Genomic DNA, 22,827 nt, shown 5'->3' with positions numbered 1-22,827 from the left:
ATTGCAGGAACTGTTACAATGAGGATAAAGAGGAAATTGATTAAAATTCTCTTTCTACATTTGTTCTGCTCTGATGAATATCAGGACTGAGTCAGGATTTCCTAATAAGGATACATATAAGCTAGAATCCTTTAATCGGCCTCTGGCTAGTTTAATTCCATCTCAAACACGGACATTTAGGTGGGTTGGGGTAGGATAACACAAGAGGATGATATATGACTTAATCATATCCAGTCATTCTAACGGTATGTACATATTTTTAACGAAAATATTATAATATAAATGAACAGTAGGTATAGACATATTGTCTACCAGCAACTCTTCTACTTCACAACTTAAAATTTATAAATTTTCCATATTAAAGCGAAAACTGTAACAAAAATTTTGATAAACAATTAAATTATTTTAATGTTTTCAAAGAAAAATAAGCGTCAAGCCTGCTAAACGTCATCAAAGTAATAAAAGAAATAAAACTTCTGGAAAATTCTGTACATTTGCAAACTAAATTGGGAAAATGTGAAATAAAATAAAAGCCACCTGTTGCCATTTATGAGGTTTTTTCTCCACATTTTCTTTTTTTGCCAACAAATTCCAAGGCCAAACAAATAAAATTTCCTTTTTGCTTTCGTCACAACTTTTAAAAAGCAGCAGGGCTGCAAATACCACCATCACTCTGCCACGGACGTAATTCATAGATAAAAAATAGCAACAAAAAAAAAGAGAAAGGAAATATTTGTGCATATGTATGTTCAAGTCTAATAATAACAGAGTAAATATATATTACGAGACTTGAATTTCATTCAATAAAATAAACACTTTTTCTGCATTATATAGATAAAGAGATTTTTTATGAATGAAAATTATTTTACGCAAACTGTTAAGCTTTCAATTTAACACAGTTTGCGCATTTCAAATTGTAGGGGATTAAGTGAAACAAAACTAAAGGAATTTCCCACCCCTATGTTGTTTTTTTTTTTTTTGCAAAAGAGGGCCAAGCAGGCCGGCCGGTACTATGACCGTGAAAAGAGAAAACCCAAGACCGGCGCTTAATAGCTCAATCGATTTTTCGTGCAGTTTCGAAGAGGGGAAGTTGTAAAGAAATGAGAGCACTACCAGAAATGTTAAAATGTAACAGGAGTAAAAAAGCTTTTTCCTGCTTATGTAGACCAACGGTTCCCAAAAGGGGGTCCGCGGACCCCTAGTGGTCCGTAGCAAAATCCTAGGGGGTCCGCGAAGACGAACGAAAAAAATCATGAATAAAAAATATTCTCTATATGTTACAAAATATTAAAAATATCTCCAAATTTTTCATAAATACTAAAATACACAATTTTTATTCAATAATCCCAGATTTGTTGGTGACTCTTTGAATTTTATTGTTTTGGTCGTTTATCAGGATGAAGCTAGGCCCTACAAATTTATTGTTTCACTTTTATAAAGTAAAGTATTACGTGATTTGTAATTTTTATAAATATATATGTATCGAAATAAATGTTTTTATGCTATAGCAGACGGATAATGATTTGCCTTAGAATTAAATACTGATACTGGTATCCCGGAATATGAAGTTAGGTCACATTTCATAATATTTTTTTAAATTGTAAGCAAAAGTGTTAATCTAGTTAATTTTAAATATAAATATTCCATTCCAACGTGATACACAGATTTTAACTTCATTTTGTTGTCCAATATTATTAAATCAACATCAGAAAATTCATAGCGTTTTGCGTAAATAGTCAAAACCACGCAGTAAAATAATTCGTAGGTATTTTAAAATTCAAATTTAAGATCCAAATTCACAGTACATTCGCAAAGAGTCCAGGTCATATTTTATGTGGGTAACGCATTCCGCAACAACATCGAAGAAGTCTAACTTTCACATATTTTCCCGAAAACTTAGCTTACATACTCAGCTTACTCCTATGCAATCGCAAAAAAATTTAGAAACATGACTCTTTAAGCACATGTCGACAATACTTGTTAAAGAAACATTTTCTCTACCTTGACGAGAAATGAACATGAAAGCTCTCACGATCATAAAATTAAACATCATGGTAGAAGTCATTCTATATTTAAAACCATGAAATTGAAAACATCTCCGAAATACTAAATGTTCTCAATGTACGGGAATATTTTATAGGGTTTATGGACCAGGACTTAGACAATTTTCGGACGAACAATTACACAGTGATACAGCAAAAAAATGTAGGGGTTCTCATATACCAATTCCATTTCGTTATAGTCCATAGAGTAGGAATTTATTTTTAATTTTTCCCGATCACTTCGTTTAGTTCCTTTTTAAGAGCAAAAGTTGTGAAAAAGAGCTATTTTTGAAGTTTTAACTTAAAAAAAAATATATGTTTGGTAGTTTGCAACCGATTTTCAAATTGGATATTTAAAGATACGAGTGTTGTCTTTCAACCCAAAAAAATAAATCCAAAATTTATGATTAATGTCTTGGTTACGGCCATTTAAGTAAAAAAACTCACACTTTTTTCACAATTTTTAATTTTCATACTGCTCTACACAGAAAAAAAAATGCACAATTTTTTTCTTAACAATCGGTTGCTTAAATTTAATTTCTATTTTTATTAATATTTTTATTTGGGTTTATAACGAATTTGTTTGATGTTCACACAGAAGGAAAATATTTTCTAACAAACACTTTATTGAAATAAATTTAACTTTCAGTAAATATTTTTACTGATTCAATAAATGTTTTTGTTTGAGTTTTATTTTTATGTCAGCATATGGAATACAACAATAAAACCAGTTTTGGAATGTACTAAAACGAATTGATATAATTCTTATTTGGTTTATAACATTTAATGTATAAGTGTTTCAGTTTTCACAGTACAAAATAATAGTTTCTAGAATTAGAAACGTTTTCTTAAAAATGTTGTAAATATATATGTAATTTTTTTACTACTTTTAGTTTTAAATATTTTTTGTAAAATTTTTGTTAAAAATTAGTATATATTTTTTAACAAAATTTTTATAGATTCAATGAAAAATTTTCTTATTATTATTGCCAAAATACAATAAATAATTTAAATGTTTCAGATAACATATTTGCTTGAATTTCAGTACAAATACTAATAACTTGTGTTATTGTTTCAGTAAAATAATTGTTTGGAAATGTTGCGATTATTTATTAATGTTTTTCGTAAATAGTATATTATTTTAATAAGAAAAATCCTGAAATTTTTTCAATAAAGAATTTACGAATTTGAGTACTTGATTTTACGAATTTTGTGATAGGTCCTATTTTAGTAAAAAAAATACTTGGCTTTATGAATTTTTTGTTTGATTTTGAATTCCATTTTTTTCTGTGTACGTTGGCCATGAAGCAGTAACTTTAGCTTTTATTACATTTAAAAAAAGGCACATTAAGTTGGGTTTCCAATGATGGTCAATTTATGATAATCGATGAAAAAGGTTATGAGTTGTGCTAAGTTTTATAAAAATATAGCATATTTCTTCCATACAAAAACGTTCATGTTTCTGGTTTTCTTTGTAACAAGTTTAAAAAATGTTTATAAACATTTTTATACAAAAATTAATTTGTATGGAGAAAACCAAAAATTCGAGAAACATGCTATTAGAAAAATTGGCATAAATCATCCAGTTTTTCATAGATTTTTATGAAATAACAAGTTTTAGAAACCTTCCTTTATGTGATTCTTCAGGAAAGTAATAAAAGATGAACTCACTGCCTCATGGTCAAAGTAGAGCATGATGAAAATGAAAATTTTTTAAAAAAGTGTGAGTTTTTTTACTTAAACGACCGTAACTCAGACATTTTTTTTTGGATTAAAAGACACTTGTATCATTAAAAAAAAATATCGGATTTGAAAATCGGATGAAAACTACTAAACTTATGATTTTTCAAATTTAAAACTTCAAAAATGGCTCTTTTTCGCATCTTTTGCTCTTAAAAAGTAAGTTAACGAAGTGATAGGGGAAAACTAAAAATATATTCGTACTCTATGGACTATAACGAAATAGATTTGGTATATGAGAACGCCTGCATTTTATTTTTCTTCACTTTTGTATCACAGTGTTATTTATAACAATAAGATATCAAAATATGTATGGGGGTCCGTGAAATTAAATAAATTCCTCAAGGGGTCCGCGAAGTAAAAAACGGTGGGAACCGCTGATGTAGACTATTGACTGCAAAGTTGTGAGAGTGAAAGTTGTTTAAATAAACTTGACATTGTGCCATAACTTTTATTAGTATCAGTTATAGACTTTTTAAGTTCATGGTTGGCTATTGACGTTATTCTACATGTGTCAGTCCCAACGTTCGTACCTCGTCATCCAGCTTTTATCTCTTTCTTCCTTTCTTCGCTCCCTGCGTTTTACATCACAACTAAAATAAATATTTGCCATATGTTCCCTTCATTTTAGGTTTTGTTAATTTGCGCTTTTATTTCACCGGTTTTTAAATAGATATTTTTATTTACCTGGTGCTTAGACTACGAACAAAAGGAAAACGCACACATACCTGTAATAAAAAAAGAAAGAATAATAATTAAAAGTTTATTTAAGAAAAAAAACAAGTAAGAAAGTATAGTCGGGCGAGGCCGACCATATGATACCCTACACCAGTTATGAATATTAAATATGATTTATTTTTCATAATAAAGCATTTATCTTCAATATTCCCTTGTTCCGATACATTTAAGCAATTTATGGATGAAAAACTAATTTTCTGAAAGAGGCTTTATATGGGGGCTAGGGGCAAATATGGACCAAGCCCGATAAAATTTTGTGAATATATTTATATTTACATAATATTTTATTGTGCTGAATTTCATCGCGATATTTGTGTTTATAAGTTAATTTGGGACATTCAAGTAATTTTCTGAAGGGGACTTTGTATGGGAGCTAGGGTCAAATGGGGCCCGATCTTTATGAAATTTGGCAGGGTCATCAAGACTTCTATAAAACTTAGTTGTGCCGTATATTATCGATATATCTGTATATTTAACATAATTATGAGCTCAGAAGCCCTTTTCGGGGGGTTCTGTTCTATGGGGGCTAGGTGAAATAATGGACCGATTTTAACCATTTTCAATAGGCTTCGTCCTTGGGTCAAATAAAATGTGCGTGCCAAATTTCATCCAATTATCTTGAAAATTGCGACCTGTAGCTTGCGCACAAGGTTTACATGGACAGCCAGCCAGCCAGCCAGCCAGCGAGACGGACGGACGGACGGACAGACGGACATAGCTTAATCGACTCAGAAAACGATTCTAAGCCGATTGGTATACTTTAAGGTGGGTCTAGGACGAATATTTTTGTATGTTACAAACATCAGCACAAATCCAATATACCCTCCCCACTAAAGTGGTGTAGGGTATAAAAAATAAATACTAGTTTGTAAAAACAAGTAGGTGTAGGGAGTTTTTTTAATTGTATCAATCTTTTATTTTCAAATTATTTGACCCATTCAAGCAGAACAAACTATTGTTATATGTGTAGCTTTTAAATCCTACACATAAGAAAATATTTCTTTTATTATAAAATAACAAATATAGTCGATCAAATTCGACTACATGATACCCTACCCAATCAAGTTTTCTAAGATACTTATTATAATCTGTGATGTTCCTATAAGAGCTTTTACCTTTAATGGTTGATCCGATCTACATATAGGTATGAGAGTTACATAGGTCCAAATATGAATAAAAAAGAAGGACTTAAGTTATCGGGCCTGTTGTGAATTCTTTGTCATGGAATATGTTGGTGGAAAACCCGATGTTCATAAACTCAAGTTGCTGGACATAATACCTAAGAATTTTCTAATCAAAGTTCGCGAAGGATGTTATATCCCGAATTATATGGCTTTCAAAGTATTTGGATCAAACAAAGAAATAGTTCCAGAGTTTCAATGTCCTATCCACGTGTACTAACCACAGACTTCCCTTTCTGGAGAAGATCCTCCTCATATCTCATAAGAGTTACCCCATAGAAACTTTGTGGTTCTACCCGGCGTTTCATTGGTAACTCAATGCTGGTTGCGTCTAAAGTTTTGCATTTGTCAGCTAAACTTCCTCGAGTTTTCTTCACTTTGCAGAAAGTACATTCTTTCTTTGGATTCAGATTTTTGAATGGTCTGGTATTCATATAATGCAAAGCTTTTCCTCTGTAATAGTATTCGGTTAGTTGAGATTAGGTTGAAGGTAGAATACTGCTAAGGATATTTGCTCTAATCTTCAGCTAGACCATGATATTCAATCTAGGATGAGTCCCTCAAAGTTCCCGAAAAATTCTGTATCTGCTGCGATCGAGCACATCAGATGATTGTGTATAAGCATCCAGTGTGACCAGTATACATTGGCCTGTCATAAAGTTAAGAGAAGGTCTGTGTCTCATATCTTCTTGACCAGAAAACTGCACTCAGGAATTTTCGTCTTCCTTGTGAAATATCTTTTTAGCTCTACTGCCATCATAAGAACACCTATCTTGACGGTAGACTTGAATCCCTCTATGAAGAAATCAGGTGGCGATTTTTGTACATGGCTGTGTCGGTCTATATACAAGCACTTTGCTGAAGTACTCGAGCTATCTAATATCTTGTCATTGTATACGCCGACAAGGAAAAAGCAATCACTTGTCTAAAGTCAATAGCGGAGGTGGCCCCAATATCAGGCGAAATCAATCTTCCGGTATACACAGCTAACAAATTAGGATCCTTCTGTATGTCGAGATACTGTGGCAGTATCTGTATGTCGAGATACTGTGACAAAGGATGTAAAGTCAATTCAAACCCAATAATTGTCCCATAAGTCTCGTAGCATGAAACAATAAGCATCCTATTCAGATTGCAACAGCACAGAGAACTTCCCTGGAATAAGAGGTCTACTAACAACTACCAAGTGTCAACCTGAAAATTCCCCAAAATATAGTGGTGCCCTACTACTCGAAGAGTCAGAGATACTGAACGGGTTCAAGAATCCAGCATAAGTTGTTCTGTCCCATTACCCAGTTATATTTGTTGAGATGAAAAACACACCAGAGAGAGAATCCAGATATATATGGCATAGGATATATCAGTCCTTAAACCAACATTTTCTCCCCGCGAATTTTGGCATAAACCACAGCCACTATGTGGATCCCGAGGGAACCTCAACCTACTGACCAGGCAGGAGATGTTAAAATAACATCAATATTGAGATAACATGCCCCCGGGGCAGCTCTTTGTACAGTTAGCACTAACATTATATAAGTAAAGTGACACATAGACCACTGGTTATAACTAAAGCTATTCGAAAGTCGGTTGTCGGACATAGGCCGTTCATATTTAGCAGACGCAAAACAAAATATGGATGTTATATCTTATAGTATGCCATGTAAATATTGAAATTTGGATAAAATATTCACACACCCCCATACAGAACATGTGTGCACAATAGTTGTTGTTGTGAATTTGTTGCTTTGTTGTGATTGTTTTAAATTGCAAATTGTTACCAAATTGGCGACCTCAAAGTAGTTTTTTTTTCGTAAAGCAAAACCTCCCTCTCAGATTCTTAATCGAGAAGAAAAAAAACTAAATTCATTGTACTCATACTACAGTTGTGCCCCATATGAAGTACTCGTGCCACCATACATTAAAGGTAAAACTTATGAATGAATTTGAACTCCTACTAGTTTGTGTATATTTATGGGTCCATATGGGTATGTATTCGCGTGCACACATGAGAACATGTTAAATGTTGGTTATGTATTTGTTGTACTTGCTGCTGGTGCTACATTTTAGAATTGCACCCACCATTCGCGATTTTATTTTGTTGTTGCCATTTGTTTTCTTGTTGTTTCTAAGTATATTTTTTTCGGTACTACGTCATCGCCACGAGCCACTTACGCCCACTGTGCATTTTTACTCTACTCTAAATATTCTGTGTTTTTATCATGTTGAACTGAAATCAAGTGAACTGATCTAGAAATAGTAGATCAATGACCGTTACTTTTTATATAATTTTATGAAAAAAAATAATAATATTTATTTTAAGAGAGACAGAACAAATTTATTAATTTAAATATGAGGGTGGGTGTGTATTAGTGTGCTAAAGCTTAATTATATTGTTTATTATAAAAAAAGATCAAATATTACCATGAACTTTTTGTGAAAAATCGTGATTTTAGTAAAAAACAAGAGCATTTAACATTTAATTCTAAATACGTCATAGTTTAATTTAGATCTTGTTTAAATATATTATTTTTAATAAAGATACGTATTTTTAAAATGTTTTATTGTAGTGAGATCAATATTAAATTGTTAACCTTCTCAAAGTGTTACTCTATCGATTATATTGAGTATTACTTGATATACAAAATACGGATCCGTAAAGTGAAACTTAAATTTTAGTTATTGATTTATTCAATTTATCCTCGAATCCACACTCCTGACTTTACCCTCATTTGCTAGAGAAAGAAACATTGAAGTAGCTTCATGACCGAAGGCCTTGAACCATTTCGAACCATTGAAAGGTACGTATGTAATTGTAGGGTCATTCTAAACCATTACTGATCCAGAGATCTTTACCTTTTACCTGGTCGATTGCGCATTGTTATTCAATCTTCCAGTTTTCTGCTCAAAGTTCCTGATTCTAAAGCTTAATAAGAGATATTTTTGCTTCATTCTTCAGCAATCCACAATCTTAACGTGGTTCGAAAACCACGTCGATGGGCTTAAGTTCACCAACTTTAGGTTGTTTTTTTTAAGAATTTATTATTGAGTTCATCAATTAACACTCATAGGATCTTTTTGTCCATAAATCGTCATCTAGTGTTGTAGCTTTATATAAGGTCGTGTTTCAGGAGCTTTAAAAGCCAATGGTGGTTGAGTTATTGGTACTTTTCTTAATAACCTTATCGTACCACATTGATCGATCTGACCTTACAACAGAAAGACATCCTACATGATTGCAACCCATGCGATTATCCCTGATAATGAAGGGCTCCGAATATCAACGACTTAATATACCGAAGAGAGCACTTGTATTTCACACGTCTTTTGGTTGTAATTTCCGTTCTAAAAGATCATAAGCTTCCAATTCCAAATTAGAATTTTCCATACCGGGAAAGTAATCAATGTAATTGACCTAATCTATGTTGTAGTGTCTACTCAGTCTGTCCAACCTGATAACAGTTACATCTCAGTACTTGTATTTTCCCAGTCTTTTCCATTGCATTTTCCGTTCTACGTCTACTTTTGCAGAGTCTTAAGCTTCCGAATCCCAATTGGGATTTTCCACATCTAGCGATCTACTGTTTCGTAGAAATTTCCAAACCGGGAGGTTGGTTGGTCAACGTGGTAGTTCGGAACGGACCACTCCACTCTTCATATGTATTATTGTATAAAGTTAGATCTAACCTGTAGCCGTGAGAAATCTCAGGATTTCATTAAGCTTAAACCCATATATCTTATAAAGGTTAAATATGAAGATCGTTGCTTCCTTTTCCCTGTCTTTGCAACTGCGACAGTTTTTATTGCAGGGAGCCCAAGTCGACTTGCATGTCTGCCTAGCACCTAGTATCCTACCATCAACCTCGATATATTCCGTCTGCTCCGGTTTAAAAGGTGTGTATGGGTTTGTCATTGAGGGAGGGCCACAATAACTTGGCCTCTCTACATGTGCCCAGATTATTCCACCTATTTTCAGCTTTCTGAAGAAAGAATCTGAAGATACTACTCTTGATAAAACCTAACGGAGTTACTACCGAAACGGCGTTGGAAATATCAAAAGCAGATCCCGTTCTGGCAGGATCATCTGTCTGTTCATTTCCATAATAGTCCTTATGCACAGGGACCCAAACAAGGGTAATGTCAAACAGGCGAACCAGCCTTGACAGATCCTTCTTTCATTGTCTGACTAATAGGAAAGTGGTTGTATAAGAATTTAGTGAGAGAAGTACCGCTCGACTATCGACAAAAATTCCTATGTTTCCGCGATTATTGAAGTCATGTAGTATCCTACAGGCTGACATTATATTTGAGCCTGAAAGACACTACAATTGTTGGGAAGGCGGTGAGATATACTTACCGCAGCTTCTTCACAGAAGACACCAAAACCGACACCGCCGTTCATTTTAGAACCATGTGTAAAGATTCTGGTGGTATAATCGCTCGGTAGGTTACCCCTACAGCACTCGCTAATGGAAGGAATTCTGGTTTTGAAAACTCTACTCCACTCAAAATCCGTGCGTGGGATAATATAGTCGGATGGTTGATTCAAGATTGGAGTTAATAGGCTTAAAATCTTAGCGTGCCTATATGTTCTTGATCTACAACATCCGGATGAGTTAAGCCTCGCTGCGATGCAAGCAGATATGGCCATGATATGCAGATCTATAGGTAGTATGCAAAATATAGGAAGGTAGTCTGAGTTATTGATCAAATCTAATTTGTCCTGCCTACTCAATCCGGCGAAGCCGGTAACTATTATATCTCAGTAAGTGATAAGAAACACTTCCGATACTCTGAAGTCATTATTTGAAAAGTTACTACGTAAATTTGATGTCTCTCAATAAGAGTCAGATGTATCCTGGATTTGCAGTAGGTATCAACAAAGTACAAAACCGAAATGTACCAGCCAGCCATCCCTAAAACCTGTGAGCAGACACTGGTGGGCGAGGTTAGGGTTTGATCCTTGAATGCCAAGGAAGTAGGCGGAGTAGTCGTCAGAATCTAAAATGTACTATGTAGTCAGTCTGGCGACTTCGGTATCAATGTCGACTCTCAAACAAGGGATATCCGGTTAGTCGTGTGAGGTCAGCCAGGTATAGTGCGTAGTTCCGCACACTCAAGTTAACCCAAATCAAAGACTCAGGGTACCAACACAAATACCAATATTGTATTTTCGAAATGGTTCTTGTTGGTTAAAACCAACATATGCGTATTTTCGAAAACATTAACAAATAAATTGTATGCAATCTCATAAGTCGATTTCCATAAAAATGTTATATCTATACATAACGTATATTTTGAAACCTTTTTGAAGGCAATTCATTTTGTTCCAATGATTTATTACAATTTCATCTCAGTAAATAATAAACACTATTACATTTATTGTTGTAAATCTTGTAAACTTTTTCCTTAATAAATTTGCACAATGTTGCAAGATATGCAGCAATATTTTTGACTCTTACGAAATTATATGCCAAGTAATAAGATTTTTATTGTCCATACAAAAGAAATGGACAAAAAACCAAAGAAAAAAAAAAACAATTTTATTTTTCTTTAACACATAAAAAGCATAAAAATTAATTTAAAGAGGCGTTAAAAATTAAAAACAACTGCAACTACAAAAAAATATTTAAAACCAGTTGATAAATATTTGCTTTATTTTTTTTTTATTTATATTTCGACGTGTTGCATTCATACTTTATATTTGAGGTACGAAGTACCAACGAGTACATTACAAATGATTAAAAATTAAAAGTTGCCAACATAAAAACTGATAAAAATGAACATTTACACCAGATCAACAGCAATAATAATAACAACAACAAGTATACAAATATATAAATAATACAACAGTAAAACGAAAAAAATAAATAATAATTTTTTTAAATAATTTTCAGGTTGGCGACAAAAACCCAGCACGTCTCAGAAACAAATTAAAAAAAAAGAAATCTGAAAAAATAATGAAATGGAAACAACTCTTATAGATACACAAAGAACATTCAAATGAAGACACAAAAATTGATGTGGACCAGCAAGCCGGAGGGCTACAGAGGATCTCTACCCGTACAGAAGGCAGAAAAAAAGTTTCGAAAAAAATCAAAAGTACTTTAATTTGGACTTTAGCAACATGGCGCTGCTGTTCTTCTTGTTGTTGCAGCAACAACTGCTGCTGCAATTCATTAATAAATTTAAGTATGAATTTATATCTCATCATTTGAAGATTGAGAGCAAGTTTCAGTTTTATGGTTTTCCACCAAAGAAGGTTGTCAATATATAAATATTTTTTGGTACATATGCATGTATGTAAGTAAGTACTTGTGTACTTAATACCAGTTGTATGGTTGGTTGGTTGCAGCTATATACGCTATGGTTTGGTTTGGATTGGCTGCATTTATTGGACAATAACAAGTTGACATTTCTTGGGCAGCAGTCAACGAAGATAAATGTAAATTATTATGTCGTAAATTTGTCGAGTGCCATGTTAAATTTTCTTATAATTGAAATATTTTTTTTTTTTTGTTTGTCTTTTACAAAACAAAATTCTTTTGCAGGTTTTACTTTTTATGATATTGAAATCTTGCCATTAAAAAAAAAAAAAAAAACACCAAACAAAATGTATTATCGTCTGATTATAATGATCATTATGGTTACATTTGTGGAAAGTTTTATTGGGTAGATTTTTTTTTTTTTTGCATACATTGACATGTATTAAACGATATTATAGAGATTAAAACAAAAATTAAGTTTAGTAGAAAAATTTATATCGAACAGATGTCCAATACAATCTCGAACAAAAATTTCGATATTTTTATCAGCATTTCTCATCATATTTTAGGAAAAAATGGGCTTTACTGTATTAATTAATGTCAAAGCTGCGATATTTTCACTGGAAGAGGTGAAACGTTATATGTTTAACCTATTTGCTGACAATGTCAAATGTATATTTTCATAGTCTACACCAATACATACATACATACAATCGAGAGGATATAGTTCAGAAGCATAATAACCAGCAATCAGGTTGGAATGGTTAGGTTAGGATGAAAAGTAGGATAATATAAACTTCATATCAATAAAATGTATGTGTATATAGGTCGCTTCTGGGCCTGTATAAGTGCTCCCTTATGTGTTTCTTTTGGTGAGTGAATTAACTTTCAGTTCATCCGATCCACGTGCTATTATTCAGAAATTCAAGGGGTTTATATCCGTTATAACAATGACAAAAGCATAGGTAAATCCACATGTTCCACTTTATTACAATTTCGGGTATTAGATCGGTTACGTGTTTGAGAATAACTTAACATTCAGTGTCCGGCATTAATTCCTTAAAATGTTCCAGTCAATGTTTATAAGGAATGGAGGGATGTTATATCCTATATGACATCGGAATTCAGTATAACAATCACTGAAGCATTGTAATGGGATCCACATTCAGCAGATTTACACGTGCGTTAACTTTAATGTTCCACTTTATTACAATTTCGAGTATTAGATCGGTTACGTCTATGTTTGAGAATAACTTTACATTCAGTGTCCTGCAATACTTCCCTAAAATGTTCCAAATATCCGGTATGATATCGGAATGTTATATCCAGTATAACAATGACGGAAGCATTGGTAGATCCACATTCTGCAGATTTACTCGAGCGTAAGATCTAATGTTCCACTCTATCACAATGACGAGTATTGGACCGGTAACGCCTCATGTTTGCGAATAACTGTTGATGTGACCTGTCTTCTCTAAGAGACAAAAGTCGCTCGTCTACTGGTGCCGCCTCATACTATAAATACCATTTGGGAAATATCAGGCAATATTTCTAGAGATTAGGACGACAAAGCAACACGTACGTTGAACTCCCTCTAGTGGTATTAACTTTATGTTGAAGGATTTGATTTAATTGTGCTTGGAATAAATTTTGATACATTTGTACCATTTCCATCTGTCTGGCTGTCATAATAGTTATACATCAGAACACATCTTCAAACCAAATTACTCGCATAGCCATCATTAGACTAGAAACTATTCCTTCGGTAGGTTCTCCTCAGCAGTTTTGTGTATCTGATGAGTGAGCCATTTAGAAATGCAATTTGTCGTACCTATCACAGGCTTCTCTTAGCACTGCTTTCTGCAAACGAGTGCAGACTGCATTAGGCTCGGCTTTAGAATCCCTCTTTGAGAAAACCACATTTGATATCTTTATTATCACTGGCAGTGATCTCAAAGTTCATTCTTCACATTCAATTCAGCTTTAAGTTCTATATGTAACCCTTGACCGGAAATTAAAATGGATATACCACATAGAAGATAGGATCAACAAGGTACATTGGTGTTGGGCGATTTGTAGGAGAACTATAGACATGAAGTGGATTCTTAGTCCTACTATGACAAAGTGTTGTTAGACCAATTCTAGCTTATGGTTCAATACTGGACTGCTTTGGACAAACTTACAGCCAAACGGCTCTTTACTTAAGGCGAACTGGCCAAACGTGGTTAGGTATAGGATACGTCATCAATGTTTACTGGACACATTGGAAGGTTATACACAATCATCGGACGTGCTAATGCACACCAGGCACTGAATATGTCGGAAACTTTTAAACGCTGATCGCAAATAGAATGTCTTGGTCAAGCGGAACATTAGAGCAAATACCAGTAGGAATCCGTTGCTACACGGATGGCTCTAAATTGGGGGACAAAGTAAGCCTGTGGTTCTATATTAAAGACCCGGAAACAGAAATATACCACCGTTTAACTAATCACAACACTAGCTTCCAGGCAGAAGTCCAAGCAATAACGGAATGTATAAATTGGATTAGAACAAATATGGCGCCCACAGGACTTAACGAAAGGGCGAATGTAATAGCTTTAAAGGGAAGGGAGCTCGAGGTAGTTAACCTGACGAACGCAAAACCATTTGACGCAACAAAAGCTGAATTAAAAATATGGGTGAGGAAATCCCAAAAGGTCTCTTGGAATAATGGGTAGAACAAATGAACAAGTCTGAGGTTAGTATGATGGTACGTATTCTGAGTGGACACACAAGATTACGAGCACATCTAAGCAAAATTGTACGTACGGATTCAGACGAATGTAGAGCATGTGGAGAGCACAGTGAAACTCTGGAGCGCTTTCTTTGCCACTGTCATTCGTTGATGTTAGATCCAGGTATCTTGGAAGTGATATTATTCCGAAAATAACATTGCTAGGTGTATTTCTTCGGATTTGATGTAGTATACTATACATCCCCCTATCAACCTAACCTAAGTTCTTTGTTGTGGTTATGGCGCTGCGAAGGGTTCTGTAGGTTTGGAGCTGCTCCAGGTCTATATTCTACAGCTAGTTTAAGATGGATAGAGGCGATCTCAAGATGGTGATCTCAAAAACAATTAGTTTTTTAACCTGTCTGCCCAGCAGTATTCGGTTGAAGCGACTGTTAAAGTTCTTCTTTACTAAAATATCCAATGTTCTTAAATCAGACAAATTATTACCTATAAAATTATCGGATGACAAAAAACCTTCTGAAATCTGTTAAATGCAAATATTTCTACAGGAACTGTATATGCGTTCAACTTTAATACTTTCAGAAATCAACACAATCTAAATAGATTTGGCATATTTTTATGTACAACATAACTATTGTGTCAATTTGTTCAATCGGAATAAAAAATTATTCAAAAATTTGCATTTAATTAAATGCTTAAAATAAAATCAATTGAAATTGCCCGCAAACAAACAAAAAAAAATCGAAAATTAACAACCTCGACATCATTAAATGATATCTTAACAAATTGGCTACATTTTAATTAAACTATTTTCCATTAAACAAACAACAAAAAAATTCAAATAAAATAAATAAAAATAAAGTGAATTCGATACTCGACAATATTGGGCGTACAGGTTGCCAGAAACGAAACAATTTATTTTTAAATACAGAAAGCAAAACGTAAAAATCTGGCAAAAAAAATAAAGAGCTCAATAACAAAACAGGCAGGCAGGCACACGACCGAAAAAATAAATGACGACAATATCAAAAGTCAGTTGAAACGCCACAACGTTAAAATCTCTTAGAATAATTTTCATATCAAACCCATACATACAAACCGAATAAGAATATAAAATGACACACGCAAATTTGCGGCATGTCATTGAACAGAGAAACTACAACCAAACCAACTCACAACGAAATAAAGATCAATTGGCCACCATACCTGTACAAAGAAAACATTTGTACAAACGAGTAGTAGTTACGACTAAATAGCAAAATTTTACATCTGTATGTGTTCTGACTATATAGAGGCGCCTCAGACGCTGATATCTACCATTTTTTAGACGATTTTCTATACAGACAACAACAACAACAGAAAATATGGCAAAAAAAAACCAATATCACACAATATCGCCTAAAAAAACGCCAACGTTAATTCGGCGAAAATAAAATGAGAAAAAATTATTTACCAGAATATTTTTATATAATCATGTGCTTTTAATTTAAATTCATTTTATATATTTTCAAAAATTTGTTATTTGTTTATTGTTGTTGTTGTCGAACTTACTAGTTCCATTCATACAAGTATGAAATTTCAATAAATTTAAATTTTTGTAAATAGAGAAAAAAAAATCAGTTTAGTCCAGTAATGACAACATTCTCTACAGACGACTACAATAAACACTTGTGTTTAAGCTGAATAAAATCGCAAAAGAAAAAAAGTTGAAACAGATTCGTAATACAACCACGCAAAAATTTTGTGTAAATTTGATTAACGAGGGTTGTACGATAAGCAGAAACTGAATTTCATGATGAGAAGACGGTAATCAGCCAATCTATACTGAGCCTCAGATTTTGGACAGAACGATATCAGTGATCGAGAAGGTTAAGTACCAAGACATCTTAACTTGGTAACATTAGTATTATAAAAGGGTGAAAGTGTAAAGTACTACCACTACAGGGAGTTCAACGTTTCTGTTTCTTGGATATGGCCATGCGTACTACTACAACTCTAGAAACATTGCTAGGTATTAAACCAATTGAAACGCATATAATGGGGGTTGTCATAGAATCCAATAATTTTCGGAATTGGATTCGAAAGACATGATCAGATTTAATAAAATCTAATATTTTCAGTTTTGTGTTCGATATAGAACACGATCCATAGTCGAGCAAAAAAGCCAAAATATAAGATTTCATGAAACCAATATATTTTTTTGGTGTTTTTTAAAACCAATTCCGATAATGATTGGATTATATGACAATCCTGAATATATGGGACAGTGCCCACAGATCGACTTTTATCTATAGGCGCATTAACAAAAAGGCAATAAAGGTCACGACACCAGGGTATACCGGAAATTTTGAATTGCAGGAAATTGCAAGACATTGACTGCAGATAGAGGATCATGATATAAAGACCAGTAGAGAGAACGATCTGCATTAAAAACCCTGAAATCGAGAAATATTACATTCTTCCAGATCATAATACTCATAATACAAGAGGGTATCCGTTCTATTACGGAATGTGTAAAATGGGCTGGATTAAATATGGCGCAGTCAACTATATATATATATTATCTGACAATCAAGGGAATGCCAAAAACAAATTTTCTTTCAGTGGAAAGCTCTCAATCATATGGGTACCAATCATTTTGAAGCAGAGCATATATCGATATTAGATCCAAAGTTTTTGGGAGAAATGCTATGCCAGTTTTTACCACCCATTAGGAATATAGAAAAGTTTCTTAAACATCGGACCATAATTCCTTTTTAAAGTAAATTCACTTACCAAGTTTTCCAATGATAGTAGCGACTTAGGCGTCAAGCCATTCTAAACAATAAAATTGTTATCGTGTAGCCATCACATGACGAACATATAATTATATATTTGAATCGAAAGCTAATCTGGTTTCCTGATATATAACTCTATTATACCTGAAAATAATATCGCGAATAAACTGGTTCTTGCCTTTTCTCAGACCAAACGATCATCTTTGATCACAGGCACGGTATTGATATTGGCTGCTTTTAAATCTTTTAATATTGAAACCTTTACTAGTTAAAATTATAAATCGTTTCAGAATGGAAACGAACACAATATCCGAGGCCAAATTCTGGCATTCGAAAGCGATCGAAATTTCTAATATTTTTTTTTTTTTAATTCTATTAAAGTTTCAATCGCTTTCGAATACCAAAATATGCGTCCAGGTATTTCTTATAATCTGGTAACACAGAAACCGGTACCCCACAGGGCATAGTTTCGGACTTTATCATGTCCGATACAACATATACCTCGAAGAGGAGTGACTGTGGAATTAAGCATTGGAAATGCGATGGTGTGAAGTGTATAAGATACTGGATGAATGTAGAAGTACGCGGGCCTCACCCATCCGTGAGTATGTCGGATGACAGTTTAACCACAGTGTGTTCTCTGTAAGTAACAAGAAGTTCTCAACTTATTTTATGGATTCGTATTTTGGTCTACCGATGTGCTGTTGCCGAAACAACTGAGGCACGCTTCTTACCGGCGAGTAAGAAGCACAAAGAGCATTCTAATAAGCTCACCCTGTAGTTGTACCACCATGAACTAAGGACAACAAGGTAAAGCACTTCGACTTATTCATAAATATGTAGTTTAATTTTAACCCATTATTATAATGAAATTAACAATAACTCTAAAATGTTTACATGTTTCCATGACGATGTAAGAAAAATACAAACAACCCTCGCATAATACTAAAAAAACCCAATCATTCACAGTGTATTCTTACGCGAATAAATCCCTGTATAGCTAAAAACGCCCAAACAAGGTTACAACGAATTTTATACATCTTCTCCAAAAGCCAACTTTATGCGTAAAAAAAATAATATTTTCGTTTGATGTGTTGACCACAACAGATAAAAATGGGATAAAAATCTTGTAAGAACTTGAAAAAATAAGAAAATTCAATTGAAAAATTCATCAAAAAAAAAAAAAAATCAGAGGTAAAAACCAAAAACGAAGTAAAGAGTTGGCAATCGAACAAAGTGAATGAATGCAGTAGCCACGCGTCATAATAATGTTGATGATGATGTTGAACACGCGCCAGGACAATCCCACGGAAATGCCATATATGACAATAACTACATGGTTTATTAATTACACCAATGTCAATGGCAAATGCCACTTTATATTTGTTTCAAGCTCTTATTTTTTCGAAAGAATTTTACTAGAATTTTAAATCAAGACGCTCGTTATAAATATTTTCTTTGCAAATGTATTTTTGTCATCTGCGACGTAATAAAATATGAGCCAATTGTTAAGTGATGAAATTTATTGATCTTTTGGCGTAAAATTTGATTTAGTGTTTAAAAGGCGTTAAATACTTTAATGTACAACATAGTTAGTAAGAGTGTCATATTCGGCTGTAACAAACAGGTACACAAATCATCGAACATATAAAAATGTTTTCGATTTTCATATTCAAAATTTCTTTAAGTTGAATCGGTAACTTATTTTTGGAACATAGTTTAAATTTGAGGAATAATTCTTCAAAATTTTCCTTCAAAGTGTTCCTTCTCTATAGTATTTGTGCTTGTCTGTGGATGGTGGTTGGGCTGAAATTGACTTACCTGTGTCAATTTAGTTAATCCCTCTCCACATAGTCTAGAAAAGAGTAATATGGTGGTCTTCAAAAGGCAATCAACCAATAAAGAGATGTGATGTTGATTAGTTATCATCATCACTTGGTTGAAAGTATACCAATTCCCTGAGACGGCATCCCCCCGGGGGCATGTTACCTTGGTGTTAATGCAATATTGCAAAAGAGGTGCTACCAATACCTCTAGTCTGCGGGACTATAAACTGGTGATGATCAAATGTATCCTCGGCCTTTCCTTGGAATGATTTGACATGGGGTATAATCTGGTACTACGGGTGGCCAGTTACCCGCACAACTTTGTCCTGTCTGGTCAGTTGGTTGAGGTTCCTTCGGGAACCACGTAGTGGCTGTGGTTTATACCCAAATTCGCGGGGAGAGAATGTTGGTTTAAGGACTGATATATCCAAATGCCATATACATATGTCTGGATTCTCTCTCCGGTGCTGTTGCTATCTCAACAGATGTCACTGGGTAATGTGACAGAGCAACTTATGCTGGATTCCTAAACCCATTGAGTATCTCTTACTCTTCGCGTAGTAGGGCGCCAGTATATGTTCGGAAATTTTCAGGTTGACACTTGTTAGTTCCCTGTCATTCCATAGATCGTTCGTTATGGTCTGAGATTGGAACTGATGTAATTGGTGAACGATCGGGAAAGACTCGTAATGATTTAGTAAACCTTTTACTTCAGGGAAGTTCTCGGTGCTGTTGCCATCTCAGCAGGATTCATATTGTTTGATGCTACGCGACTTATGGTTGAGGTCCGTTCCCTCAACTTGTCGGGGTAATTATTGGGTTCGAATTGACTTTGGAAATTTCTACATTCTTTGTCACATTATCTGACATACAGAGGAATCCTTATATAAGAATATAATATTGGTTGGGTATTTCGGACTACCAAATACGTCTCTAGGTGCTGTTGCCGAATCAACAGAACCATCTCAGTAGTGTGGATGCGCGTACTTTAAAAGATTAAGGAATGCACTGGAATGGGTCATTAGTTGATGAGTATTGTATTTTAAAAAATGCATTCTTGCATGACATCATAAGAGTGGTTACCTTCCGGTATACCGGAAGATTGATTTCACCTGATGTTGAGGTAGTCGCCCATTGTATTGACTTTAGACCAGTGATTTCTTTTTCCTTGTCGGGGTTTGCATTAGGATTGATACCATGCTGCCTGTCATTCCGCAACGGGGCTAATATGGCAAGATATTAGATAACTCGGCCATGTACACAAATTGCCCGCTGAGTTCTTCATAGAAGGATTCAGGGGCGCGTGGTAGACCGTCTCTAGTCTACTCAATGGATGAAAAAGACCACCGTGAAATAAGGCCGTCAAGGCAGATGTTCACGTTAAGCACTCGACATTCCCTGAGACGGCTTTAAGCTGAGACTGTCAAAAAATAGGGATATTTCGGTGCTCTTAAAGTCCACTGTATACATAAATGGGTGGGTTTGTGAACTGCCCCCATCCAGTTCACTTGAAAGCCAAAATGCTGAGCTGGTCGTGGAAAATTGTAATGTCTTTCAAAGGAAAGAAGAACCTGTGGGAACTCTACTTGTAATAGGTTTCCACCTTAACTTCATAGCCAGTCTTGCCAAGAACAAAGGTAGGGCTTATTTAGCCTCTAAATCTACTACTGTTAACATTGAGCAGACAAATCCTAAAAGCGAGAAGATTGCCAATGCAACTGCCCTTTTCAAAATTGGGAAGGCGCCGGTTGAAAGAACTGTCACAACGGACGCCGACAGGGACACTAAAATACGATCGGAGCCAAAAGCATCATTATCCAGTACTAGTAACTAGTTGAAGAGTCAAATCCGAAAAGTGAAGAAGACATCACTCGTTTGAAGACAGAACAGAGGTGTTTTCCAAAATTGTAAAAGTGCTAATTAAAAGACTGCTATTCCTAGGACTGATCATCAATAGTACACACTGCATCAATAGCCACTTCAGGCTACCCTGAGGAGTCTAATCCAAAGAGCGAAGAGGTGATCACCAACTTGGTGGAAGGCAGCTAAATGGATGACAATGATTGAGGTTATCCAGATAAACCTGCATCGGGTCGAGATGGCTACCAACTATCTGATAACTAAAATAAACGTAACATACATATAGCTTTAATCCAGGAACTTTGGACGATTCGCAACAAGGATTCTGGATTAAATCACGTAAATTTCCAACTTTTCCACGCTGGGTCCCGCCCGATAACACGTATCTTAATAACTTATGTTTTCATCTCTCAACAGGATTAACAACATCGGATGTAACGGTGTTGAAGCAAGGTCGTGGCAACATAATTAATTGTTAAATTATGTTCCGGTTTCACTCTGATCATACATACTACTTTTACCATAGTGTGCCCCCTGTGAGTAGGAAACCACGTGTTGCCTTATTAATGGAGATCAAATCTTTTGCCAAATCAATAGAGACCATTACATACATAAGTGATTCAGACATAATATGGAGATTGTCGGGCATTAAGCAATGGAACTGAATGGTCAGAGATTCGTAGAAAAATGGGGCATATTTTAACCTAATTTTATATCAATTTACAAATATTCAGGTTATCATTATATTAATATTGAAAAGCATGATTAAATTATCAGTTTCGTGTGAAAAATTTGATGAGAAAATTTTTTGATGTTAAAAAATTTACAGTTAAAAAACTTCAGGAAACTCAACCAGAGATTTTGATTATAAAATCTTAAATTTCATGTAAAACAAATTGTCACTCATAAAATTATCAACTAATAATAAATTGACATGTCTATTACTATCGTTCCAATGCACGGATTGTATTACAAAATAAAAAAATCAAATTCTCAACATTAGAAACGAAAGCGAGGAAATAAAAACAGTTCATTCATAAAATCAAACCCCCAGAGATAGGAAAAAAACATTAATCTAATTTTAAGGAAAATCATACATCAATCTCCATAAAAATTAAAACACCTGTGACCAGAGCAACAATATGACAATGACTATATTTAAATATAAACTTATATAAGAATATAATAATGAATTGACAAGGCTAAAAGAGCGTCGATAAAAAATGACAATATAATGAATCGTATTACAAACAAGTTACAAACCAAGACATTGTTTAGAAGACTATAAAACTTAAGCCGCCTACTATCTGCCATAAGAAGTCGTCAAAATGCACTGCACAAGTGACACCATAATTTAAACATTGATAAAAAACAATTTATGAAATTTCGAAATCACAAGTAACTTTAGACTTTCTTCTTTTTAGTTTAGTTTCCACAATAAATGATGAAAATTAATAGCATCAGGTTTCTATAGAGATTTAGTTCCGTCGGAACTGATTTGCTTTTATTACTTTTGTTCTTTATTCGTTACCGGAAAATATTTAAGTTTTTTGTTTTCATTATTAACTTGTCTGTCTGTCTTTCTTTTGAATTTTATTTGGTCTTTTCTTTGCTGGACCATTAAAAGTACAAACAAATGATCATTATTAACTGACAAAGCGAC

General features: G+C 34.1%; 1 protein-coding gene across 1 annotated transcript in view; it reads right to left on the bottom strand.

Moving 5' to 3' along the window:
- Positions 1 to 335: 335 nt before the first annotated feature.
- Positions 336 to 22,827, bottom strand: part of LOC119603714 (uncharacterized protein DDB_G0280205-like) — a 126,932-nt gene continuing 104,440 nt past the window's right edge. The window contains exon 3 of the mRNA XM_037955861.1: positions 336 to 370. Coding sequence (XP_037811789.1) covers positions 336 to 370 — 35 coding nt within the window. The remainder of the gene's footprint in view (positions 371 to 22,827) is intronic.

Source organism: Lucilia sericata, unplaced genomic scaffold, assembly GCF_015586225.1.
Source record: "Lucilia sericata isolate MDLA Ls3-8-SP2 unplaced genomic scaffold, ASM1558622v1 Contig000329F_arrow, whole genome shotgun sequence".
NCBI lineage: Eukaryota > Metazoa > Arthropoda > Insecta > Diptera > Calliphoridae > Lucilia > Lucilia sericata.
This window is presented reverse-complemented; position numbering and strand designations above follow the sequence as displayed.